The sequence below is a fragment of the Crassostrea angulata genome, chromosome 7, assembly GCF_025612915.1.
Source record: "Crassostrea angulata isolate pt1a10 chromosome 7, ASM2561291v2, whole genome shotgun sequence".
Taxonomy (NCBI): domain Eukaryota; kingdom Metazoa; phylum Mollusca; class Bivalvia; order Ostreida; family Ostreidae; genus Magallana; species Magallana angulata.
The window spans coordinates 59,050,593-59,073,918 of record NC_069117.1 but is presented as its reverse complement, the minus strand read 5'-3'; the positions used below and the strand labels follow the sequence as shown (position 1 = coordinate 59,073,918).

The 23,326-nt window shown below is 38.6% G+C and overlaps 1 protein-coding gene across 1 annotated transcript in view; it reads right to left on the bottom strand.

Annotated features, from left to right (window-relative positions):
* Positions 1–19: 19 nt before the first annotated feature.
* LOC128156682 (uncharacterized) overlaps positions 20–23,326 on the bottom strand; it is a 54,888-nt gene continuing 31,581 nt past the window's right edge. Inside the window, exons 45-73 of the mRNA XM_052818907.1 lie at positions 21,711–21,852; positions 21,218–21,543; positions 20,793–20,934; positions 20,302–20,480; positions 19,397–19,543; positions 19,114–19,252; positions 18,594–18,884; positions 18,000–18,179; positions 16,738–16,895; positions 16,148–16,261; positions 15,737–15,852; positions 15,261–15,415; positions 14,848–15,044; positions 14,500–14,630; positions 14,317–14,378; positions 13,966–14,133; positions 13,591–13,644; positions 13,264–13,442; positions 12,794–12,861; positions 12,213–12,313; positions 11,375–11,629; positions 10,887–11,035; positions 8,272–8,371; positions 6,544–6,782; positions 6,007–6,181; positions 5,436–5,696; positions 4,926–5,105; positions 782–994; positions 20–459 (exon numbers count right to left, since the gene is read on the bottom strand). Of these exons, the coding sequence (XP_052674867.1) occupies positions 230–459; positions 782–994; positions 4,926–5,105; positions 5,436–5,696; positions 6,007–6,181; positions 6,544–6,782; positions 8,272–8,371; positions 10,887–11,035; positions 11,375–11,629; positions 12,213–12,313; positions 12,794–12,861; positions 13,264–13,442; positions 13,591–13,644; positions 13,966–14,133; positions 14,317–14,378; positions 14,500–14,630; positions 14,848–15,044; positions 15,261–15,415; positions 15,737–15,852; positions 16,148–16,261; positions 16,738–16,895; positions 18,000–18,179; positions 18,594–18,884; positions 19,114–19,252; positions 19,397–19,543; positions 20,302–20,480; positions 20,793–20,934; positions 21,218–21,543; positions 21,711–21,852 (4,851 nt within the window). The 3' untranslated portion in view covers positions 20–229. The remainder of the gene's footprint in view (positions 460–781; positions 995–4,925; positions 5,106–5,435; positions 5,697–6,006; positions 6,182–6,543; positions 6,783–8,271; positions 8,372–10,886; positions 11,036–11,374; positions 11,630–12,212; positions 12,314–12,793; positions 12,862–13,263; positions 13,443–13,590; positions 13,645–13,965; positions 14,134–14,316; positions 14,379–14,499; positions 14,631–14,847; positions 15,045–15,260; positions 15,416–15,736; positions 15,853–16,147; positions 16,262–16,737; positions 16,896–17,999; positions 18,180–18,593; positions 18,885–19,113; positions 19,253–19,396; positions 19,544–20,301; positions 20,481–20,792; positions 20,935–21,217; positions 21,544–21,710; positions 21,853–23,326) is intronic.

Sequence of the window (23,326 nt, the reverse complement as noted above, 5' to 3'; positions counted from 1 at the left end):
AAAACGACTAGAGGCACTATACACATCACTTAGTTTATTAATTATGTACAGTTCTTGGGAAGTTGTGATAAATATATTGCACCTTTGTTAAATAATAATTGTTAAATACTTAGTATTTATAGTGAACAATGAAAAAAATGACAAGTAATAATCCTTTTGTCACAGTCCAGTTGCCGTGACAACAAAGAGTCTTCAGTCGCTGCGTCCATGTTGGACACAAACTTTGAGTCTATGACTCGGTTTCATGACTGTTTAGATGTAGCTTCCCATTGTCCTGTTCTGAATTGTAACTGTATGTGGTATTCTCGAAGCCGAGAGCTGCTCCCCCGCCATTCTGCCTCCTTTTGAAAATGACCAGCATGGCTATCACAGCAATGGTGACAATAATCGCCGCAATCAAGATCCCCGCAATACCGCCGCCACTTAGAGCTTTGGATCCACCACTGCCTTTAGATGCTCCTAAATACAGTGTTTAATTTAGTATGACCAATAAATTAACATATCCAAAAGGCATGTATTATTACCCTTAATCTCATACATTATGTTGGGTAAATAATGATATTCGGTGTTAATTATATGAATTTGAATAAACTGGGTGTCAAAATCAAAGATTGTATACAGTAGTTAAAAAATAACATTAGTAAACATTTATATCCTTTAGTTCTATCAGAACTTAGTTTAGAGTGGGTCTTCAAAAAAAAAATATGCCACATAGAAAATATAAGATTGAAATCATTTACAACAGTAGATTTTTACAAAGTGACACTTGGATGGTACTTACCTGCTTGACTAGGTCCTGTATACGCCTTCGGAGTTTGGATAGGAGGGGCAGTAAAAGTGGTGCCTCCTGGCCTGTTGGTGGTGCTGGCTCCCTGGGTACTGCCTAGCCTGGGGGTGGACATAATTGGAGGGGAGGGTGGCAATATGGGTCCACTGGGGGAGGGGAAGGAGAAGTTACTTCCGGGGGGCAATGTCTGGGGGTTCACATCCACCACTGGACAAAAGATAATAACACTATGTCACTTTAACATTGCTCTGTGCATCTGTTAATGATTTTGTAATAAAATGAGTCCTATGGTACAATGCTTACCTAATAAGTAATTACTGGGATAAATCACTACATTAATGCCGGTACTTACTAGGGTAAATCACTACAGTAACTCCCTGGGACTTACTGGGATAAATCACTACAGCAACTCCCTGGGACTTACTGGGGTAAATCACCACAGTATCTCCCTGGGACTTACTGGGGTAAATCACTCCATTCACTCCCTGGGACTTACTGGGATAAATCACTACAATAACTCCCCGGTACTTACTGGGATAAATCACTCCATTAACTCCCTGGAACTTACTTCGATAAATCACTACAGCAAATCCTTGGGACTCACTGGGGTAAATCACGACAGTAACTCCCCGGTACTTACTTGGATAAATCACTACAGCAACTCCCTGGGACTTACTGGGGTAAATCACTACAGTAACTCCCTGGGACTTACTGGGATAAATCACTACAGTAACTCCCTGGGACTTACTGGGATAAATCACTACAGCAACTCCCTGGGACTTACTGGGGTAAATCACTACATTAATGCCTGGGACTTACTGGGATAAATCACTACAGCAACTCCCTGGGACTTACTGGGGTAAATCACTACAGTAACTGGGACTTTCTGGGGGTAAATCACTACAGTAACTCCCCGGTACTTACTGGGATAAATCACTACAGCAACTCCCTGGGACTTACTGGGGTAAATCACTACAGTAACTCCCTGGGACTTACTGTACTGGGATAAATCACTACAGCAACTCCCTGGGACTTACTGGGGTAAATCACTACAGCAACTCCCCGGTACTTACTGGGGTAAATCACTACAGCAACTCCCTGGGACTTACTGGGGTAAATCACTCCATTAATGCCTGGGACTTACTGGGATAAATCACTACAGCAACTCCCTGGGACTTACTGGGGTAAATCACTCCATTAATGCCTGGGACTTACTGGGATAAATCACTACAGCAACTCCCTGGGACTTACTGGGATAAATCACTACAGCAACTCCCCGGTACTTACTGGGGTAAATCACTACAGCAACTCCCTGGGACTTACTGGGGTAAATCACTACAATAACTCCCCAGTACTTACTGGGATAAATCACTATAAATCACTACAGCAACTCCCTGGGACTTACTGGGGTAAATCACTACATTAATGCCTGGGACTTACTGGGATAAATCACTACAGCAACTCCCTGGGACTTACTGGGATAAATCACTACAGCAACTCCCTGGGACTTACTAGGATAAATCACTACAGCAACTCCCTGGAACTTACTGGGGTAAATCACTACAGCAACTCCCCGGTACTTACTGGGATAAATCACTACAGCAACTCCCCGGTACTTACTGGGATAAATCACTACAGCAACTCCCTGGAACTTACTGGGGTAAATCACTACAGCAACTCCCTGGAACTTACTGGGATAAATCACTACAGCAACTCCCTGGAACTTACTGGGATAAATCACTACAGCAACTCCCTGGGACTTACTGGGATAAATCACTGCAGCAACTCCCTAAGACTTACTAGGATAAATCACTACAGCAACTCCCTGGTACTTACTAAGATAAATCACTACAGCAACTCCCTAGGACTTACTGGGGTAAATCACTACAGCAACTGGTACTTACTAAGATAAATCACTACAGCAACTCCCTAGGACTTACTGGGGTAAATCACTACAGCAACTCCCTGGGACTTACTGGGATAAATCACTACAGCAACTCCCTGGGACTTACTGGGATAAATCACTACAGCAACTCCCTGGGACTTACTGGGGTAAATCACTACATTAATGCCTGGGACTTACTGGGATAAATCACTACAGCAACTCCCTGGGACTTACTGGGATAAATCACTACAGCCACTCCCTGGGACTTACTAGGATAAATCACTACAGCAACTCCCTGGAACTTACTGGGGTAAATCACTACAGCAACTCCCCGGTACTTACTGGGATAAATCACTACAGCAACTCCCCGGTACTTACTGGGATAAATCACTACAGCAACTCCCTGGAACTTACTGGGATAAATCACTACAGCAACTCCCTGGGACTTACTGGGATAAATCACTGCAGCAACTCCCTAAGACTTACTAGGATAAATCACTACAGCAACTCCCTGGTACTTACTAAGATAAATCACTACAGCAACTCCCTAGGACTTACTGGGGTAAATCACTACAGCAACTGGTACTTACTAAGATAAATCACTACAGCAACTCCCTAGGACTTACTGGGGTAAATCACTACAGCAACTCCCTGGGACTTACTGGGGTAAATCACTACAGTAACTCCCTGGGACTTACTGGGGTAAATCATTACAGCAACTCCCTGGGACTTACTGGGGTAAATCACTACATTAATGCCTGGGACTTACTGGGATAAATCACTACAGCAACTCCCTGGAACTTACTGGGGTAAATCACTACAGCAACTCCCCGGTACTTACTGGGATAAATCACTACAGCAACTCCCCGGTACTTACTGGGATAAATCACTACAGCAACTCCCTGGAACTTACTGGGGTAAATCACTACAGCAACTCCCTGGAACTTACTGGGATAAATCACTACAGCAACTCCCTGGAACTTACTGGGATAAATCACTACAGCAACTCCCTGGGACTTACTGGGATAAATCACTGCAGCAACTCCCTAAGACTTACTAGGATAAATCACTACAGCAACTCCCTGGTACTTACTAAGATAAATCACTACAGCAACTCCCTAGGACTTACTGGGGTAAATCACTACAGCAACTGGTACTTACTAAGATAAATCACTACAGCAACTCCCTAGGACTTACTGGGGTAAATCACTACAGCAACTCCCTGGGACTTACTGGGGTAAATCACTACAGTAACTCCCTGGGACTTACTAGGGTAAATCATTACAGCAACTCCCTGGGACTTACTGGGGTAAATCACTACATTAATGCCTGGGACTTACTGGGATAAATCACTACAGCAACTCCCTGGGACTTACTGGGATAAATCACTACAGCAACTCCCTGGGACTTACTAGGATAAATCACTACAGCAACTCCCTGGAACTTACTGGGGTAAATCACTACAGCAACTCCCCGGTACTTACTAGGATAAATCACTACAGCAACTCCCTGGGACTTACTGGGGTAAATCACTACAGCAACTCCCTGGGACTTACTGGGATAAATCACTACAGCAACTCCCTGGGACTTACTGGGATAAATCACTACAGCAACTCCCTGGGACTTACTGGGATAAATCACTACATCAACTCCCTGGGACTTTCTGGGATAAATCACTACAGCAACTCCCTGGGACTTACTGGGATAAATCACTACAGCAACCTCCGGTACTTACTGGGATAAATCACTACAGTAACTACCCGGTACTTACTTGGATAAATCACTACAGCAACTCCCTGGGACTTACTGGGATAAATCACTACAGCAACTCCCCGGGACTTACTGGGGGTAAATCACTACAGCAACTCCCTGGGACTTACTGGGGTAAATCACTACAGTAGCTGCATGTATCTTTTTATAAAACTGTTAATTATCAAAAATGATTTCTGTAAAAGTTAGTCCTTAAGGCATGCTTGAAATGTGTTTAATGAATTCTTATTTCTTTTTTAACCATAAATTGAAAGGAAAAAAATATGTGCCACTGTACAGATGTGCATAATAGATTAATTTCAATCTTGTTTATTTTTATCCCATGATAACCTGGTTTAATAAAGAAAAGTCTTCCCCTGTCCTTCAAGAACCTTGTACATATATACTTGGATTCCAGGAATGGGGCCTCCATGTACTGTAAGTAGGTTATTGACTGACCATTAAGCCCCTCCCTCACAAGCCACAAAATGACCCATTTTGTACCTGGGTTTCTCTGACAAATGTAGCCACGTTTCTGAGTGCAATCCTGGTCATTCCACTTTCCATTCCAAGTGTAAATCTCTGCACAGTTCTCATCGTTTCCCCACTGGTCATGTGATGACGGCTGGTTCTGGTCCCAGTTCAAGAAGTTAGTAGGACTCTTGTCAGACCACCCAAACCCAGCTGTGGGAAAAAGTGGTTCTCATTTTATTGAAATAATGTCTTCCTACCCTTTAATTTCTAATTTTACATTTATACTGACTCTGTGACTTAACAATTAGAATTCTACTTGTATTTCATTTCCCATGATTTTATTTAAAAAAATTGCATATACGTATTGAAGAACAATTTATATTTACACATCTTTATAAATGATCTAGATGTGTAATGTAATGTTCAACCAATAACTATCTCTCTAACTTTACATTCAGTGATAAATTAAAATTGCAAACCATTGACCGATAAAAGAACTCCATAAATACCACACAAAGAACATGATCTGAAGTTGCTTACACGTGGAGGATTTGTGAAGTCCGACCCAGATAGACTCTATCTGTACTGAGTATTTAGCCTTGATGGTTTGTAGCAGAAACTGGTTCTGGTATATGCTGTGGATAGACACCAGTGAGGCGTGGTGGAGCTGGCACTCCAGGGTGGCATCCAGGTACGTCTTAAAATCATTTGGACGGAAGAGCAAGCACTTGCTGCCGTTCAGTATCCAATCAGATCCATAGCACTGGTTGTTGGGTGCCGGGGGAGTCACGGGAGGGTTGTCTATAAAACAATGTGGGTTCTATAGTTCATTATGTCAACCATCAATAGTTATTCCATGGAATGATTTATCATTATTAAACTATATCTATAAAAGCTGAATAGTGACAGTGTGGCATTTCATTGACAATGAATTACCAGACACAATACATATGGAAATGAATTACCATGACATTGTGACAGTGAATTATATAAGACAATATATTAAATTACCCATATATTTTTTTAATAACACAGTGATTGTGAAAAAATTGCAAAATGGATCATCCCGAAATAACACTGTATGTACAGTACTATGTAGACAGGACCATACCTGAGGTGATTTTACAGACAAAGGCCAGACTCTGGGTACAGTTGGTGGTCTGCCATTTGCCGGTGGTGCTGTTCACACTGACACAGGCCCCGGCACTCACGCTAGGCTGCCCCGCCCCCCAGGATGTGTAGATCACCGGCCACACAGTGTTCATCCATGTGTAGGTGCCGGAGCTCTGGAAAAAGAAAATCAAGGCACAACTATCAATCTATGCATTATTCAAACAATTATCTTATAATAAATGCTGTCTTTTGTGATTCATGCCAGTATGAAGGCAGTGATCTTTGCAGAAAAAATTATGTAACCTGCTTTAAAAAAGAAAAGAGAAAATATTCAATAGATGTAAAAATAATTATTACAACACAAGTACTTGTTTTTGCATAAAATATAGTGACTACCCTTCTGAACCACAATCAATTTTAACAAACAAACAAAACAGGTGCCTGATTATGAAATAAATATTGCAACAGTGCAATATGCTACTTCAAGCAGAACCTGAATCCAACAAAATAAAATGATAAAGGAGTTTTGTGTGACCTTGATATCGTTGAGTCCGGTCCAGGTCTGGGTTCCGTCGACCATCAGTCGGATGAAGGCCTGCTCAAACTCACTGGAGATGGTGACCAGGAAGGCCCCCTGGTTGCTACAGTACTTACTGGCATCAGTCCAGGATTTGGGGCTGGTCACAAACTTAAAGCAGCTATTGCCAAATGGCTTAAAGCCCTGCTTGCTGTTACAGGGGTTAGGTATGGGCTCTGGAGTAGTGATGTAGGTTTCTGATAACAAAACACAGAACTAAGTGTTGGTAACCTCAAATATTGACCTTGATATAAGATCAAATACCACACATTTATAACATATAAGATCAGTTTCGCCCTAATATGTTATCTCTGCCAAATCATACCTGTAAACAGTCTTAAAGTAGTCCGAGTATCGCACTACGTCATAATACGCATTTTACAATATTGGTTTGACTTTTACAAAGCGTTTAAGATACCCGGTATTGATTGAGAAAAATGAAAAACGAAGTTTATGATTAACCAGGATCTCAGGTATGCTTATATCTTCTTTGTTTTGATGCCCCCCCCCCCCCCCCGAATTTTTCTTTTTCTTTTACTAAAACCGGTTTAAATTTAGAGACAGAAGCTATTTCGAATTTAATAAATCGTCAATTAATTAATGTTTAAATGATATCTAACATTGTTGACAGATCTAGGCAGAAAACTGTAGCAAAATGTGATTTTTACGGATTTTTTCGTCAGGGTCTACTTAGTTTAGAGCTTATAGCGTGAAAAGTAATCAGTCAACATATAATTTATTTTACCAAATCTTTTTTCTAAGATGCTAATCTATAGAATAAACACCATGAATTTAAGTTTGAGTCCATAAAATAGTAAAAAATTACCAAACGCGATACTAGCATTGCATTTTTTGTCCATAAAGCGTACTTACTTACAAAAATTTGCGCAAAATTATTGATGAGATATGGCTTAAATAAATATTTATACTCTATTTTGTATGTTCAGTTCTAATTTTCCCAAAATTGGTAATTATTTTTAGGAAAAAACGGACGTCTGGCAAATTTCATAATTGTCAATAATTTTCGCAAGGGGGTACACCCGTCTGAGAGGTGATAACAAACAAACTAGCATGTAAACATACATATTTTCTTTTGTATATGTATTGCTAGAATGTATATTTATCAATTAAAGCTAAGCTTTTAATGATTGAGCCCATTTAGTGCCGAGTATAGGACTACCTTAATTTGACTAAAAAATTGTCTTTAAAGATAAAGAGATATACATGTATAACTTTTTTCAAATTTTCTTTGTAAAAAAGATGAATGACGAAAATGTGAAAGGTTAAGGCAAAATTTTATCTGTATACCCTATCAAGACATTAAAAAATTAATTGATTTCAACACCTGAATTGCTTGTGAAAGGTCAAGGTCCATATGATGAATACCTTTTGTTGAGCAAATGATGGAACATTTATTTTTTATTGACTGTAAAAGTGGTTATTTACGCTGGTGGTAAAGTACGTGTTTTTTGAAGTCAAACATTATGCGTGGGTACTAAATACGCGGATGTGTCTTTTACCACACAAACGTTTTGAGTTTTTTACTAAATTTTAAGTTTAAATAAGCGGTTTTAAGCTTATAGCGTAACTAGTGTAAATTCCTCCAACACGTAAATAACCACTTTTACAGTATGCCAAACAAATATATATGATAAGTAAACAGAATTTGTAATGTATCATGTATACTTCTCATTGTTTCACAGATGAATGGCGCCTTGTTGTCGCAGCCCATGTCGTCCCAGCTTCCTGCGTTGTGCTGGTAACCATAGATCCTCCCACACATTGTCTGAAACAACATTGTGTTCTGTTAATTACTTTCTGTATACCAAACTCCTGACATTTTTGATAATTTTTTTTAAAGTGTTTCAACACATACCATAGATATTTTAATAAGAACTCTTTCACTGCTTAAAAAGTTTAAATAAATACAACAGATTTCATTTTTTTTGATAATCTGACGAGGGTTGCATCAATTTTTATGAGAAATACTGGTAGTGCTGTAATTTCATTGGTTTTTAATGTGATTAATCTTATAAGTAATAAGAACCAAAAAATTAACAAAATTTACCAGAATCAGCCTGATTTTTTCAAATTTCAAATACTATTCATGTCCTGATTGGACAAACAGCAGCATGAAAGTCGATCCAAGTTTTTAACTTACCAGTAATAAATTAACAATATAACAAGAGGCCCAGGGGCCACATCGCTCACCTGAGCAACAATTGCTTTAATTCTGATCAAATTAACATTACAATATCAAAATATCTTGACAACTAAATACAGTAGATCTTGCTAAAAAAAAATTGAAAATCTGCCAATTTTTATCTACCTCTTTTTTTTGGTAAATACCAAGCCCCTTTTGTTGTTGTACCTGTAAGAAGATTTTTCTCTATTCCTATATACCCCCCCCCCCCCCCCCCACTTCGTGGCCCCACTTTTCTCCAGAGAATCATGGTTTCATCAAACTTAAACCTGCATAACCTGTGCTTTCACACTAAGTACTGAGTTTTGGACCGAAAACTTTCCCAGAATATTTTTAAAGATTTTCTCTATATATTCCAATGCCTCTACACAAGTTTAAGCTTTTCTGGCCAAATAGTCTTTAAAAAGAAGATTTTTAAAGATTTTCTCTATATATTCCTATGTAAAAATTCATCCCCCATTGTGGCCTCACCCTATCCCTGGACTATTATTTAAACAAACTTGAATCTATACGATCTGGGGATGCTTCCACTCAAATTTGGGCTTTCCTGGCCTAATAGTTTTGAGAAGAAGATTTTTAAAGATTTTCTCTATATATCAAAATTTATCCCCCATTGCGGCCCCGCCCTACCCCCAGGGACCATGATTTGAACAAACTTGAATCTTCATTATCTGAGGATGGTTACACGCCAATTTGAGCTTTCTTGGCCAAATAGTTTTTAAAAGAAATTTTTTTAAAAGATTTTCTCTATATATTCCTGTATAAAAATTTATTCCCAAATTGTGGCCCCACCCTACCCCCACCCTACCCCGGGGGACATGATTTGAACAAATTTGAATCTACACTATCTGAGGATGCTTTCACTCAAATTTGAGCTTTCCTGGCCTAATAGTTTTTAAGTAGAAGATTTAAAAAGATTTTCTCTATATATTCCTATGAAAAACTTGATCCCCCATTGTGACCCCATCCTACCCCCAGGGACTATGATTTGAACAAACTTGAATCTACACTACATGAGGAAGCCTCCACACAAGTTTAAGCTTTTCAGGCCAAATAGTTTTTGAGAAGAAGATTTTTGAAAAATACCAACAAATTTTCAATAATTCTCAATTATCTCCCCTTTAAAGAGGGCATGGCCCTTCATTTGAACAAACTTGAATCCCCTTTACCTAGTGGTGCTTTGTGCCAAATTTGGTTGAAATCTGCCCAGTGGTTCTTGAGAAGAAGATGAAAATGTGAAAAGTTTACAACGAGAACGACAGACAACGGACAAATTGTGATCAGAAAAGCTCAGGTGAGCTAAAAAGTCAATGTCTGTGATGTCAACATTTTGTATACGGAAATGCTATCTGTACATGTTGTAAATCTATCTACAATAAAATAGTTACTGTGGTTTCATCAATATTCGTTGAATACCAATTTTCGTGGATTTCGTTGTTTAGTTGATCCACGAAATTAAATGTTCATCGAAGTGCAATTTCTATTAACATTTTATATTGATAGGGTCATTTGCCACGAATTTACCTATCCTTGAAACTGTGATTTTTATTTCTTCCACGAAAATTGATGCCCTTGAATATTAATGAAACCACAGTAGCTTGTTTTTGTATGTGTGAACGTATGTTTTACAAGTAAACTTGTTGTACATATAAACCTATATTGTAGATATAAACCTATGTTGTAAATGTAAACCTATGTTTAACATGTAAACCTATGTTATTCATGTAAACCTTTGTTGTATTTATAAACCTATGTTGAACGTGTAATGTAAACCATGTTGTACGTGTAAATCTTTGTCGTACATGTAAATCTATATTGATCATGTAAATCTACATTGTACATGTAAACCCTTGTTGTATCTATAAACCTATTTTATACGTGGAAACCTATGTTGTACATGTAAACCTTTGTTGTACATGTAAACCTTTACATGTAAATATATGTTGTACATGTAAACCTATTTTATATATGTAAACCTATGTTTTACAAGTAACATATGTTGTACTCATAAACCTTTCTACAATGTCCATTTTTTTCATCTACCTGCAATATTTTTCAAAACAGGACAATAAATGTACACTAACTGTGAGACACTTACAACTCCTCGGATCCCGTTGGGCTCCCCCTGGTACCAGTTGGTGTACGTGACATCGTTATTGTCCACCCAGCGAAACGTTCCATCGCTCTGTTTCACTAGCCCTATCCAAGGACTGAAGTTCATGTCCCTAAGCAAGGTTGTTACAAATGCTGGAAAGAAATGGAAGCATTGCATTTACAATGTAAAATGATTTATTCTTTGACAATCTAAACATACTTTTCAAATGACTTGCATATTGAAGCAAGTAGTGACAAAGTCAGCGATATAAGCTAGATAATTGAATTATATCAGTAAAACTACTAAGTCCTGTATTAAGAATTCTACAATAATTAATCTCTTGCATACTTTTTAAACACTCCTCTAGTCTATATCTCAACATTTACATCAGAATTCCCTAGAACAAAGTTGGATATACGGTGCACAGTTACTGGCAGTTGACAGATTTATTTGGTGCAAAGGGAATAATGGTTGACAGATTTTAAAGTTACCATTGTCCAGTTCACTGTTGATGCTGGCCAGATAGTACTTCTCCCTGCCCTGCCCCATACAGAACTTGGAGGCATTGGACCATGACATGGGGGTGGTGAACACCCGGTAGCACTTATTGCTGAATCTGTCCGCCGAGTATCCCCCGGGGCAGTTCCCTGTCACTTTGGGGGGGACAGGGTTTGTGGGGGCTGCACCCTGCCTCTTCTCACAGACAAACCCTCGCCGACTGGAGCAGTGCTCATCATTCCATTTACCTGGAGACACAAAGATGATCATTTACCAAAAACTGATTGCAACAAGTATTGTACATCAACTTTTAATATTATTCACACACAAGAAAATTGAGGTTTTTTAGAACTTTGTTATGGCAAATAGTTCTTACCATGAACCATGCCCAAGTCTGAACACGTCTGAATTTATTACAGATTTTAAACATTTGGCAATTGATATGATGGAAATTTGTCTCTACAAGCCATTTAATTACAAGTCTATCGTGAAATGAAGTTGTCATGAGTAAAAGTTGGTTCACAGTATCTGGTTATCAACACCTACCATACAGTTCTGCAATCAACACTATACGCTTGCATATATAGAAACAAATTCAAAGAGGTAAATGTGATGATCAACAAATCTAATTTTACAGTCAAATAACATATGTCTTCATCTACACACAGCTTCAGTCTTTATATCCATAATCCAGAGGCAAGTTCAACAAAGTGAGCGCTCATGAGCGCTCGCCAAAATTTGTCTTACAGGTATAGGGAATTTTAGCAAGCGCTCGCGAGCAGTCTCTCTGTTGAACACGCCTCTGTCTTTCTTTAATTCAGACAATCTCACCATCAGCCACTCTGATTTCCACACAGTCCTCAGCTCCGAAGAAGTCATTGGGTTCTCCGGGACTCCAGTTTACGAACGACACCGTGCTACTGTCAGACCACCTTAAACAGAGTGTCGGAATAATGAGCTATACATCATACAGGACTAAGGTTCATTCTCCAGCTCGCAGTGAATTAACATTTGGTTTACCGGTTTTCACCCTGAACAAGTTTATTGAACCCATCTTGTTGCCTTTTCGTTGGGTTGAGTAATTTGTCCAACTACCAGTAAGTAATATTCTGTTGCTTGAGCTTGGATATCCAAGTTCAAAACCTTTAAATGGATAAGCACTCTCTGGAGGCTTGCTATTCAATAGCACCTAGTATTCATTTTACTATACATTAAAGCAACACACTTACCAACTACCGTAATAATTTTTAAAAAGTTTACATATGCATTCTACTGAATGTTTAAGTTCTGACACTGCAATGGAACACTTCAAATAAAACAGAATCTTTTTGATAAATATATCCATCACTTGGTCACGAGACTCTGCTGGGAGTAAATATATCCATTATGTGGAGGTGAATGCATTAACTTACCTGTATCCAATACCAAAGTCCACCTCACTCAATCCAGTCCACAGGTCTGCAGCCGAGGTGTTCAGGATCTGAAACAAACACATGCATTCTTCTTAATATACATGGTTTGTTTAGAGCAGTATATCTTGATTTTCTGATTCACAAGAAAATCTGATACATAGATATAGTTAACCATTATTATTTATTCAAACTTGTACTTCACCAAATAACACAAATAACCTGGACATTTTTGGTCGTTGTGTATGAAGTTTAGTTTTTTGTAAGTTATTGAAAGTTGCTTTTTTTCATTTTTCTTATTATTGGTTTTTCATTTTTTCACTTTAAAAAAAACTATATTCACACATTTCAACTCTTCAAACTGTTAAGATACACATGACCTTTAGTAGTAGGTTTCCCTCTCATATTCATCTGAACTCTTTAGATAAATATATCCTGTAGTAATTATAGACGGTCCCCTCTCTCTCACTGACCTGATGCTGAACAAAAAACTGCTCCAGTACACCGCCGATAGAGACAAGGTCCCCTCCTTTACTCTGACAGAAACGACGAGCCTCCCGCCATGTCTTTGCCTGGTTCCCCGCCCCATCCACGACCAGATAGCAATGGTTCTTGTAGAACAACCACCCAACATCTGAGCCACAACTTCCAGCTAAAAACAAAGACACTTATATGGAGATTACAGAAAATTAATACATTAAGGTACATCATCACAGAGTTAGACTTGTAACAGGTTAATTACATAATGACAACTAAATTAGCCTTGACAAGAGTAAATGGCTGTTAGCTTCAACACTTACGAGGTCCTGGGGAAGGAGCAAAGGGGGTAGTTCTAATCTGGTAGGACCTTGAGCCTACAACAAAATAATTAACACATATAGAACTCAATCATACTGCTACATGATAATAAGTCATACAATAATCAAAATACCAAACTGTTGGTAAGTGAACAAAAACAAGTCCCTTTGCTCTTTAAGATTTTGCTTTTTTGGATGTATCTTAAACATTCATTGATTTTATACATAGGTTTTTAATATCAATATCCTTGTAAAAGACATTTTGTTTTTTCTAAATCATTTGCAAGCTCACAAATCCAGTAATGTTTATATAAATGTTACTGGGTTACCTTTTACTATTTTACAGACCTAGTTCCGTTTGGAATAACACTGAATTACCTTTAGCTATTTTACAGATCCAGTTCCGTTTGGAGTAACAATTGACATCATTCCACTTCCCGTTCCCGACGACTAACTCCACACAGTCCTCGGAGCCGTGGAAGTTGTTGGGTTCATTGTCGCCCCAGTTCACGTAATCCACAGCGGAGCCATCTGTCCATCTGTACACTGTCAGGAAAATCATTCGCTTTGATTGATTGTTGATAAACATAATTTATATACATAACAAAGGTTACATCAGATCACAAACTATAATAAATGTAAGACATGTATATAAATTTTGATTGATTGATTAATCGATTGATTGCTACAAAATACTGATGTTGCACTATCAGACAAATTCTTGTTCACCTTTCTGGTTTCCATCAACATGATTATCATCTAATCCAATCCAGTAATTTGTTTTTGCTCCTCTGAAAAAACAAAAAAAATTACGGTATTTACAACATGACAACACAATCAAAAGATATACTGAATTTAAGAAAATTTTTAAAAATTCTTGCTAATTAAAAGTTTCTTTGAAAGATCACTTACACAAGATTTCTCCGCCAGAGGGCGTCAGCATCAGTTAGGCTGTGGATGCTGGCCAGGTTCGCCCCTTGGTTCTGACAGTCCTGTTGAGCATCTTTGTAGTAAGCCCTCCTATTCTGGGGCATGTTGTTGATCTACAAACAGCAAACACATCATTATAAGTCCAATAATCATCAAAATATACTTGTAATATGACAATTATATTCACTTACTCACATTCCAATGCACTGATTTAACAAAAAAATGAGCTGTCCATATGAAAATAAGGAAGGGAGAAAAGGAAATCTTTTTGTAATAAATGGATCCGCGAAATAGTTTCAATGATTTTACCACCATTACTACATCTGGTACCTGATAGCAGAAGTTGCTGATTTCGATCCACCCTGCAGGGCAGGGCAGGCCAGGCGTCGTTGGAGGGGGTGTGGCGGGACTGGTGTACCCCAGCCTCAGCTTCTCACAGATCGCCCCAGAGGTCACATTACACATGATGTCATACCACAGGCCGGCTCCAGCCCCTGAGTTCAAGGCCACGCAGCGAGACACACCCCCTACAGAACAGCACTTAGATACTCTGACCCTGGACGGTGAACATCATCAACGGCCTACATTTTATACTGTTCACATGTACACACATCATAAAGGTTACTGAATACAAAACAATCTAACAGAGAGGTCTAAGAATATTGTTATAAAGATTCAAACATAACTTCATGTTCCAATAATGACCATGGATTTCAGTGATATTACAAATTCTCTATACGTACCTGCCGGTCTCTGATCCCCCCAGTTAGTGTAGGTCAGGTACGGGTAACCATTGTCAAAGAAACGGTAGGTGCCCGGGGACCTGAGGTCCGTCACATCCGTCCAGTACATACCTGTCTTCTGTCCCAGAGTGCTGGACAGGTACGCCTGCTCATACCTGTCCATATCAATAAGTTTTAATATTTATACTCATGTTACATGAATGTAAAACTAGAGAAAATCAAAGCTGCATTCCCACTGTATCATATCCTGTTCCAGTCAGTGACCATTTATTAGCAGTGTATTTAATACTTCACATAATTTTCCCTATGGGTTGTGGTAGATGTAAAGCACCCAGTCCGTGCTCTGGGTTTGATATTTGATATAATTTTCCCTTCGGGTTGTAGTAATTGTAAAGCAAACATTCTGTGCTCTGGGTTTGACATTTAAGAGATGATTTTCACCAGGGCATGTTGTAAGAGATGGAATGGACACTCACCGGTCATTGATTTGAACCAGGGTGGCCCTGCTGTCCCGACACACTCTCTGGGCGTCCCTGAACGTTCGTGGCATGTCAATCATCAGGTAGCAGGACCAGCGGTACGCCTTCCACCCCTACAGAGCACACGGATAGATAGGGTTGGGTATAGGTGTAAAGATATCACACAAGAGTACTTATAATACAAAACGGTGATATGTCCTACAATATTAGTCCTAGAAACTGGAACATATTCTGTGGAATCAGTAGACATTTTTTGATGTTCCCCTCACCCACAATTAACATCCCCAACAATTAATTATAGGCACCTTGTATTCATGACATACAGAATCAAATCCTTATGACAATTAAAAAAAAAATTGATAAAATTGTCCCTATAAATTTGATTGACTCTACGGTCTTCAGACTCACCGGTTGACAGCCTGGGACCTGTGGGGTAGTGGTGGGTTTCTCCGACGGTCTCTTGTCCGCCTCACACAGGAACTGGTATGTGGAGTCACAGTTGTCAGTCTGCCACCCTCCGTCCTGTAAAGCAACCCTCATTTAATCCCAGAAAGAAGAGCCTTTTGTATGCAACAAACAGGCAAGTGAATGTAATTAAAACTTGTTTAAAGATAAGATATTTTTGCTCTGGAATTGCACTGTATTCTGGGAGACAGAGAGCCCTCTTGAGGGCAGTTTGCAGTCTGAGGGATATTGAACAACTTTTGAATACTATGATCTAACAAGATATAAACCTAGAATGAAATAGATATAAAGTAGTGATATTTGTTTGATAAGTATGTCAGATTGTCAGCTTAAAATAATGTTTGGATCACCATGTTCAATAGAGGTACTGAAAACATGTCAGAACTGCAGTTCAGGCAAGTTGTTTGAGTATTTTGTTAGATTGTAATCTTTGATTGGAATGTCATCTTAGACATTTAAGATGCTGGATTTGCCAGTCAGGTTATGGCACATTAGTTGGATAATGACGTGTTCCGTAATAACTCTGTACGTACTGTGGCATTGAGCATGACACATTTCTGGTTGGTGTTCCCTGGTTGTCGCGGTTGGTTGATGTTCCAGTTGGTGAATCGGACTCTGTCTCCCCTCACCCACTCAAAAAGGTTCGACTCATGCTGGTCATTCAGGCCAATCCAAGCGTCAGAACCCGAGTCTAAAAAAATGGTTTGTAACTGTGTACATGTATCATAAACATTACAACCTACTGAATCTTAAAAATCCTTCCTCAGATAATAAAGATGTTTATGTAATTACTTTAAAGTAAAACCTTGGTCTAAAATTTATTGTCAAAAAAGACATTCAACATCAAGAAAATCTGCTGACAATGTTAGTGATTACTGGTACTCTCATTGTCATATTGTATTAACTACTCAAGTACCGGTACTTACTACTGCTGATGTCTCAGTGATGACTCAAAATAACAGAGTTGTATTTGAGTGAGTACACTCACTACTGCAGATGTCTCAGTGATTATTCAAAATACATAGAGTTGTATTTGAGCGAGTAAACTCACTACTGCTGCTACAGTGATTACTGTAATCATCATACAATATGAACTACTTGAGTAGACTCAATGCTGTGATGATGCAGTAATTTATTATAATGAGTTGTTATTGGGTGAGTGCACTCATTGCTGTGATGATGCTGTAATTTATTATAATGAGTTGTTATTGGTTGAGTGCACTCACTACTGTGATGATGCAGTAATTTATTATAATGAGTTGTTATTGGTTGAGTGCACTCACTACTGTGATGATGCAGTAATTTATTATAATGAGTTGTTATTGGGTGAGTGCACTCATTGCTGTGATGATGCTGTAATTTATTATAATGAGTAGTTATTGGGTGAGTGCACTCATTGCTGTGATGATGCTGTAATTGATAATAATGAGTTGTTATTGGTTGAGTGCACTCACTGCTGTGATGATGCAGTAATTTATTATAATGAGTTGTTTTGGGTGAGTGCACTCATTGCTGTGATGATGCCGTAATTTATTATAATGAGTAGTTATTGGGTGAGTGCACTCACTGCTGTGATGATCCTGTAATTTATTTTAATGAGTAGTTATTGGGTGAGTGCACTCATTGTTGTGATGATGCTGTAATTTATTATAATGAGTAGTTATTGGGTGAGTGCACTCATTGCTGTGATGATGCCGTAATTTTTTTTAATGAGTTGTTATTGGGTGAGTGCCCTCACTGCTGTGATGATGCTGTAATTTATTATAATGAGTGGTTACTGGGTGAGTGCACTCACTGCTGCTGATGATGCTGGTGATCATGTCCTGCTCAGCCTGGCTGTTGACGGTCACCAGGTCGGCCCCCATGGTCTGGCACTTGGAGCGGGCCATGCTCCAGCTGTACCTGTTCAGGATCATCAGGTAACAATGGTTGTTGTAGTCCTTCCAGCCCGGCAGACAGACAGAGTTAGCTGCACCTACAACATAATACAGACAGAGTTAGCGGCGCCTACAACATAATACAGACAGAGTTAGCGGCGCCTACAACATAATACAGACAGAGTTAGCGGCGCCTACAACATAATACAGACAGAGTTAGCGGCGCCTTGAACATAATACAGACAGAGTTAGCGGCGCCTACAACATAATACAGACAGAGTTAGCGGCGCCTACAACATAATACAGACAGAGTTAGCGGCGCCTACAACATAATACAGACAGAGTTAGCGGCGCCTACAACATAATACAGACAGAGTTAGCGGCGCCTACAACATTATAAAGAGTTGAAAGCACTTACAACATAATATAGTGTCTTTAAGAACATTATACTAAATCCTGTTGTATATAAACACACACAGACTTAGTCCTTTTGTATATGTAGACAAACTTACTGAGTCCTGTTGTATAGATCATGTTGGACTGCTTTCCTCCACACTGGTACCTGGTCAAAGGGAAACAACTCAGGTTACAGTCTCTGGCAGGACCGTATCTCCCGTACGAGTTTCCACAGAAACACTTAAATTGGGACTGGAGCCCGGCGTAGTAATATCCTTTGTTAAAACAATGGTGGACACACATTGGGGGCCACATCCCTACTGAGGGGTCGGTGAAAGGTTCATAGGTCAAGTCCCTGTCCTGTGGATTGTCAGCGTAACAGCCCACCCGGACACCTGAGTCAGCCCCTGTATGAGGTTAATTAAGATATTAGGTTAAATAAACCATTGTTGAAATCTTTCTGTGAGGAATTCATCTCTCTGTATATCATAGTCAGGCTAGGTTGAAGAAACACTAGCCAAAAAGTTTCTGTAAGGATTTCATCTCTGATTTCAATCATAAAAAATATTTGTGACAACTTCATAATTTATGATTACCAGTAACTATCATATTCTTTACACAATTTGTGGCCAGTACCTGGACATCCATAGATTTCCCATCGTAGAGCGATTCTGGTGTGGAAATTAGTGGGCCAGAGTCTGATTTTCCTGGCTACCACGGGAATACTCAAGTAATGCTTTCTGATGCTGTCACTGTCAAAGTTCCCTTCAAATTTCTATATCAGAAACAAACAAAAGACTAAAATTGCACATACAAGTCATTCTTTCCCCTATATCCAGATTACAAAACAACTTACATTAGTATAAATATTGTATGTAATATATATAGTTATTTTCTGTAACCAGCTTAATGCACTTACAATTGGCACCCTGGTGAAGGCATCATAGGGGAACCACTGCCGTCCGTCCACCGAGTACGACAGCGTGTACTGGCTGACCCACTCGGACCTTCCCTGTCGACCTTGGGTTGCTATGGCAACTAGTTGTATTTCAACACCAAAATCTGCCTGAAATGGATGCATCAATCAGCTCTAATTAAAACCCACTTTGTACATATCTATCTAAAGAACTATATATGATATGAGTTGAATTTGGCCCCCATAATTCGCCATCTTTTAAAGTGTTTTGGGAACAATAAAATGTTATGTTATTTTTTAGAAAAGTTGATATAAAATATATTTTTGACCTATTTATTTGATTTATTTGAACTCACTTGCAGTATATGACGTCAGAAAAGACGTTATTTCTATAATTCAATCAAAATCGGTCAAAAATTGACATTTTTCTTATCTTTTAACGAATGGGAAATATAGAGCGCATGCTTGAACAAGTAAAATTTTTTGTCAGTTATCAGGCTTGGCTAGTTACATCTCTGATTAAAATATTTTGTTTGTTCAAGCATGCGCTCTATGTTTTCTGAAAGAAAAACTTCTTGAAAACAAGCTGTTTTATGCTAAAAATGCAAAAATGGAAGGAAAAGGTTGTCTTTATGATATCATATTTCTAAATTGTTGGCACTTGAATCAAACTGAACATAATGTTAGAACATCTGTACAAAGAAAACAAAGAATTACAGTAAAATGATGATGTTCATTTTAGGGGGCCATTTTAGGCCCATATCATATATAGTCCTTTGTTATTAATTTTTTTCATGTATTGAGTTAATGTAAATGGGACTATAATGTATTTTCTATATACTAGTGTATCTGATGTGGTATTGATTTTTTCCATGTAATAAAAGCATGCCAATGAGACAAGGTGAGACCTCTATGTACTGGTGCAGGTCCTGATAGAGAGGGACCCAGGCCCCAGCGTACGGTCCCTGGGCGGGCTGATTGAGGCGGCTCCGGGCGGGACCGTGTTCAGTGTCCACTGATGAGGAGGCAGCGATCAGATCATCAGGGAGGTTCTTACGACCCGTAATAAGGGCTTTAGCATTACAACCTACAGTTATCAATAGCAATATCACTGAATATTTTTAACCCTATTATATTTGGCACTGTATACTCATTTTCAGGGAAAAACATTCTATTTCATGTATAAATCAGTTTATGTATGAATTATCTAGATCTGAATATAAGTCAAGAATCATATGTAAATGTGTTCATGCAATGCCAAGCTTCTGTGCATCATATATATTTTGATTCTTTTATATTTAGACTTATTATCTGTCAACTTTAATTGTTGTTGCTATAATAAACTGAACATACCGGTAGTGTACACAATTACAAGATAAATGTGTTGGAGATTCCCTACCGTGCTGACAGACCAGTATATCCAGTCTGAGGGAGATCCCCCCGCTGAATGTCACAGGTTTGAGCTTGAGGTATCGTGCCTGAAACTGGGATTTAAAGAAGTAGGTTGCCGTCTCATTATTGTTAACGTTTCCAGGAATGGTCTGTGAAATAAATGACAGTATAATAAATTTAACCTTTAAACCAGATTTTCTAAGAATTAAAAATTCAGGAGAGAGTGAATTTCATTGGATAAAATAATTAACAGACAATATCATTTCATCTTTTCAATATTTTTTTATGAGATTTAAAAAAGTGTACTGAGAGTGATTTTCAAAATTAAAAAAAAAATTGACAATACATGTAAAAAATATTTCATTTTTAAAAAATATTTTATAAGTATTCAAGTGTGCAGGGAATTTCAACATATAAAAGTGTCTTCTTGACCTTGACATTTCCGTAAGGCTCCTGATAGAAGTCCTCCTGCGTGTTCAGCCTATACAGGATGTTGTAGGATGTGACCCACTCCTGCCTAGAGACACTCCCCATGGTGGTCACTCCGCGGATGATCATAGATTTACCCAGGTCCACCTGGATCCACTGATTAGTGTCATCCACAGCCGCCTTCCATCCCAGGGGTGTCCTCAGGGGGTTCAGGCTCTGGATGCGGGCCGCTGGGCCACCGTGACTGGGGTCCCTGATGGTGGACACAGTGATCTTGTTATCGTCCACGATCAGTGGTCCACTCACAGCATACTCATCCATACAGAAGTCTGTATAACATAAAACGTGTCATTACTCTTTACAAATATGCCCTCTACAGGGTCCTAATTTGGTCCTCATAAATCTTGTCTTATTTTTTGTTTCAGTGTCCCTACAACCTGAGGGCCAGGCTGTGATAGTTGTTTAGATACAGAGGGCAACTCATTTAAATACAGACCTTCGATACATCCCAGTATCTCCCAGCGTAGAGAGATGCCCCCGTTCCATGTCTCGGGGTACAGTCGGACAGACTTGGCCTCAAAAGGGAACTGTATTGTGTTGTTGACTTGGTTGACATTGTCTGTGTTACCTGTGAAAATCTAAACAAAACACAGGACCAAATTACTGATTGACCAACAATTTTTTAAAAACAAAGTCCATTTCTTCCTCTCCCCTACAATATCAGGTAAGAGAAGATGAAAGTAACAAGAATAGAATTCTTGGGTCCCCCGCCGGTCAAGCAGTATACTAGTATCAAGTCTATCGACCAAGGCTGATTTAGGAACTTGACCAAGGTATTAGTGGTATAAACATTTGGTATAAATTTAATGAAAATCCGTCAAAATTTGTAGGCATGAGAGCGCTTACAAGGTCAATTTTTCGATAAAACGGAGTCATTATTGTGGTCAAAGACCCATAACTCCAACAAAAAGTATCGACCAATGCTGATTTTCGAACTTGACCAAGGTATTAGTGGTATAAACATTTGGTATAAATTTAATGAAAATCCGTCAAAATTTGTAGGCATGAGAGCGCTTACAAGGTCAATTTTTGAATAAAACGGAGTCATTATTGTGGTCAAAGTCCCATAACTCCAACAAAAAGTATCGACCAATGATGATTTTCAAACTTGACTAAGGTAATAGTGGTATAAACATTTGGTATAAATTTAATGAAAATCAATCAAAATTTGTAGGCATGAGAGCGCTTACAAAAAAGTGTGACGGACGGACGCACGGACGGACGCCATGCATTTCTATGTCCCCGCTCCGCGTTGCGGCGGGGGACAACAAACAATATTTCAATGAAATGCAGATTATTTTACCCAGTAGTCTAGTACAAATATAAATCTGTCATTGCAATCAAATGTTCCTTTTTTTGGTCAGATGTTCAACACAAATTCAATAGTACACCATTTATGCAGGTTTTGTTTGCAAAAATATAGGAAATCTGTCTTTTATTATTTTTTGTTTGAAAATTTAAGAGTTTTTTAAAGAAGACAATGCCAACAATTTTTGTATGATTTATTTCTTATTATACAAGAATAGAATTCCTGGGTCCCCCGCTGGTCAAGCAGTATACTAGTATACTGTATATTGGAATATTTTCAAACACTCATGGCTGTTCCAGAATTAAATGTGTGGGGAGGTTGGGAGGAACATTTTTTTTACCCCCACCACCTATTTTCTTTTCTATTTTTCCTGTCTCAAATATACCCAAAATACTACAATCTAAAAAGAACTTGACCAAAGTATTAGTGGTATAAACATTTGGTATAAATAATGAAAATCTGTCAAAATTTGTAGGCATGAGAGCGCTTACAAGGTCACAAAGTCCAATAACTCCAACAAAAAGTATCGACCAATGCTAATTTTCGAACTTGACCAAGATAATAGTGGTATAAACATTTGCTATAAATTTAATGAAAATCCATCAAAATTTGTAGGCATGAGAGCGCTTACAAAAAAGTGTGATAAATCCGCACAAAGTCCCATAACTCCAACAAAAAGTATCAACCAATGCTGATTTTCGAACTTGACCAAGGTAATAGTAGTATAAACATATGGTATAAAT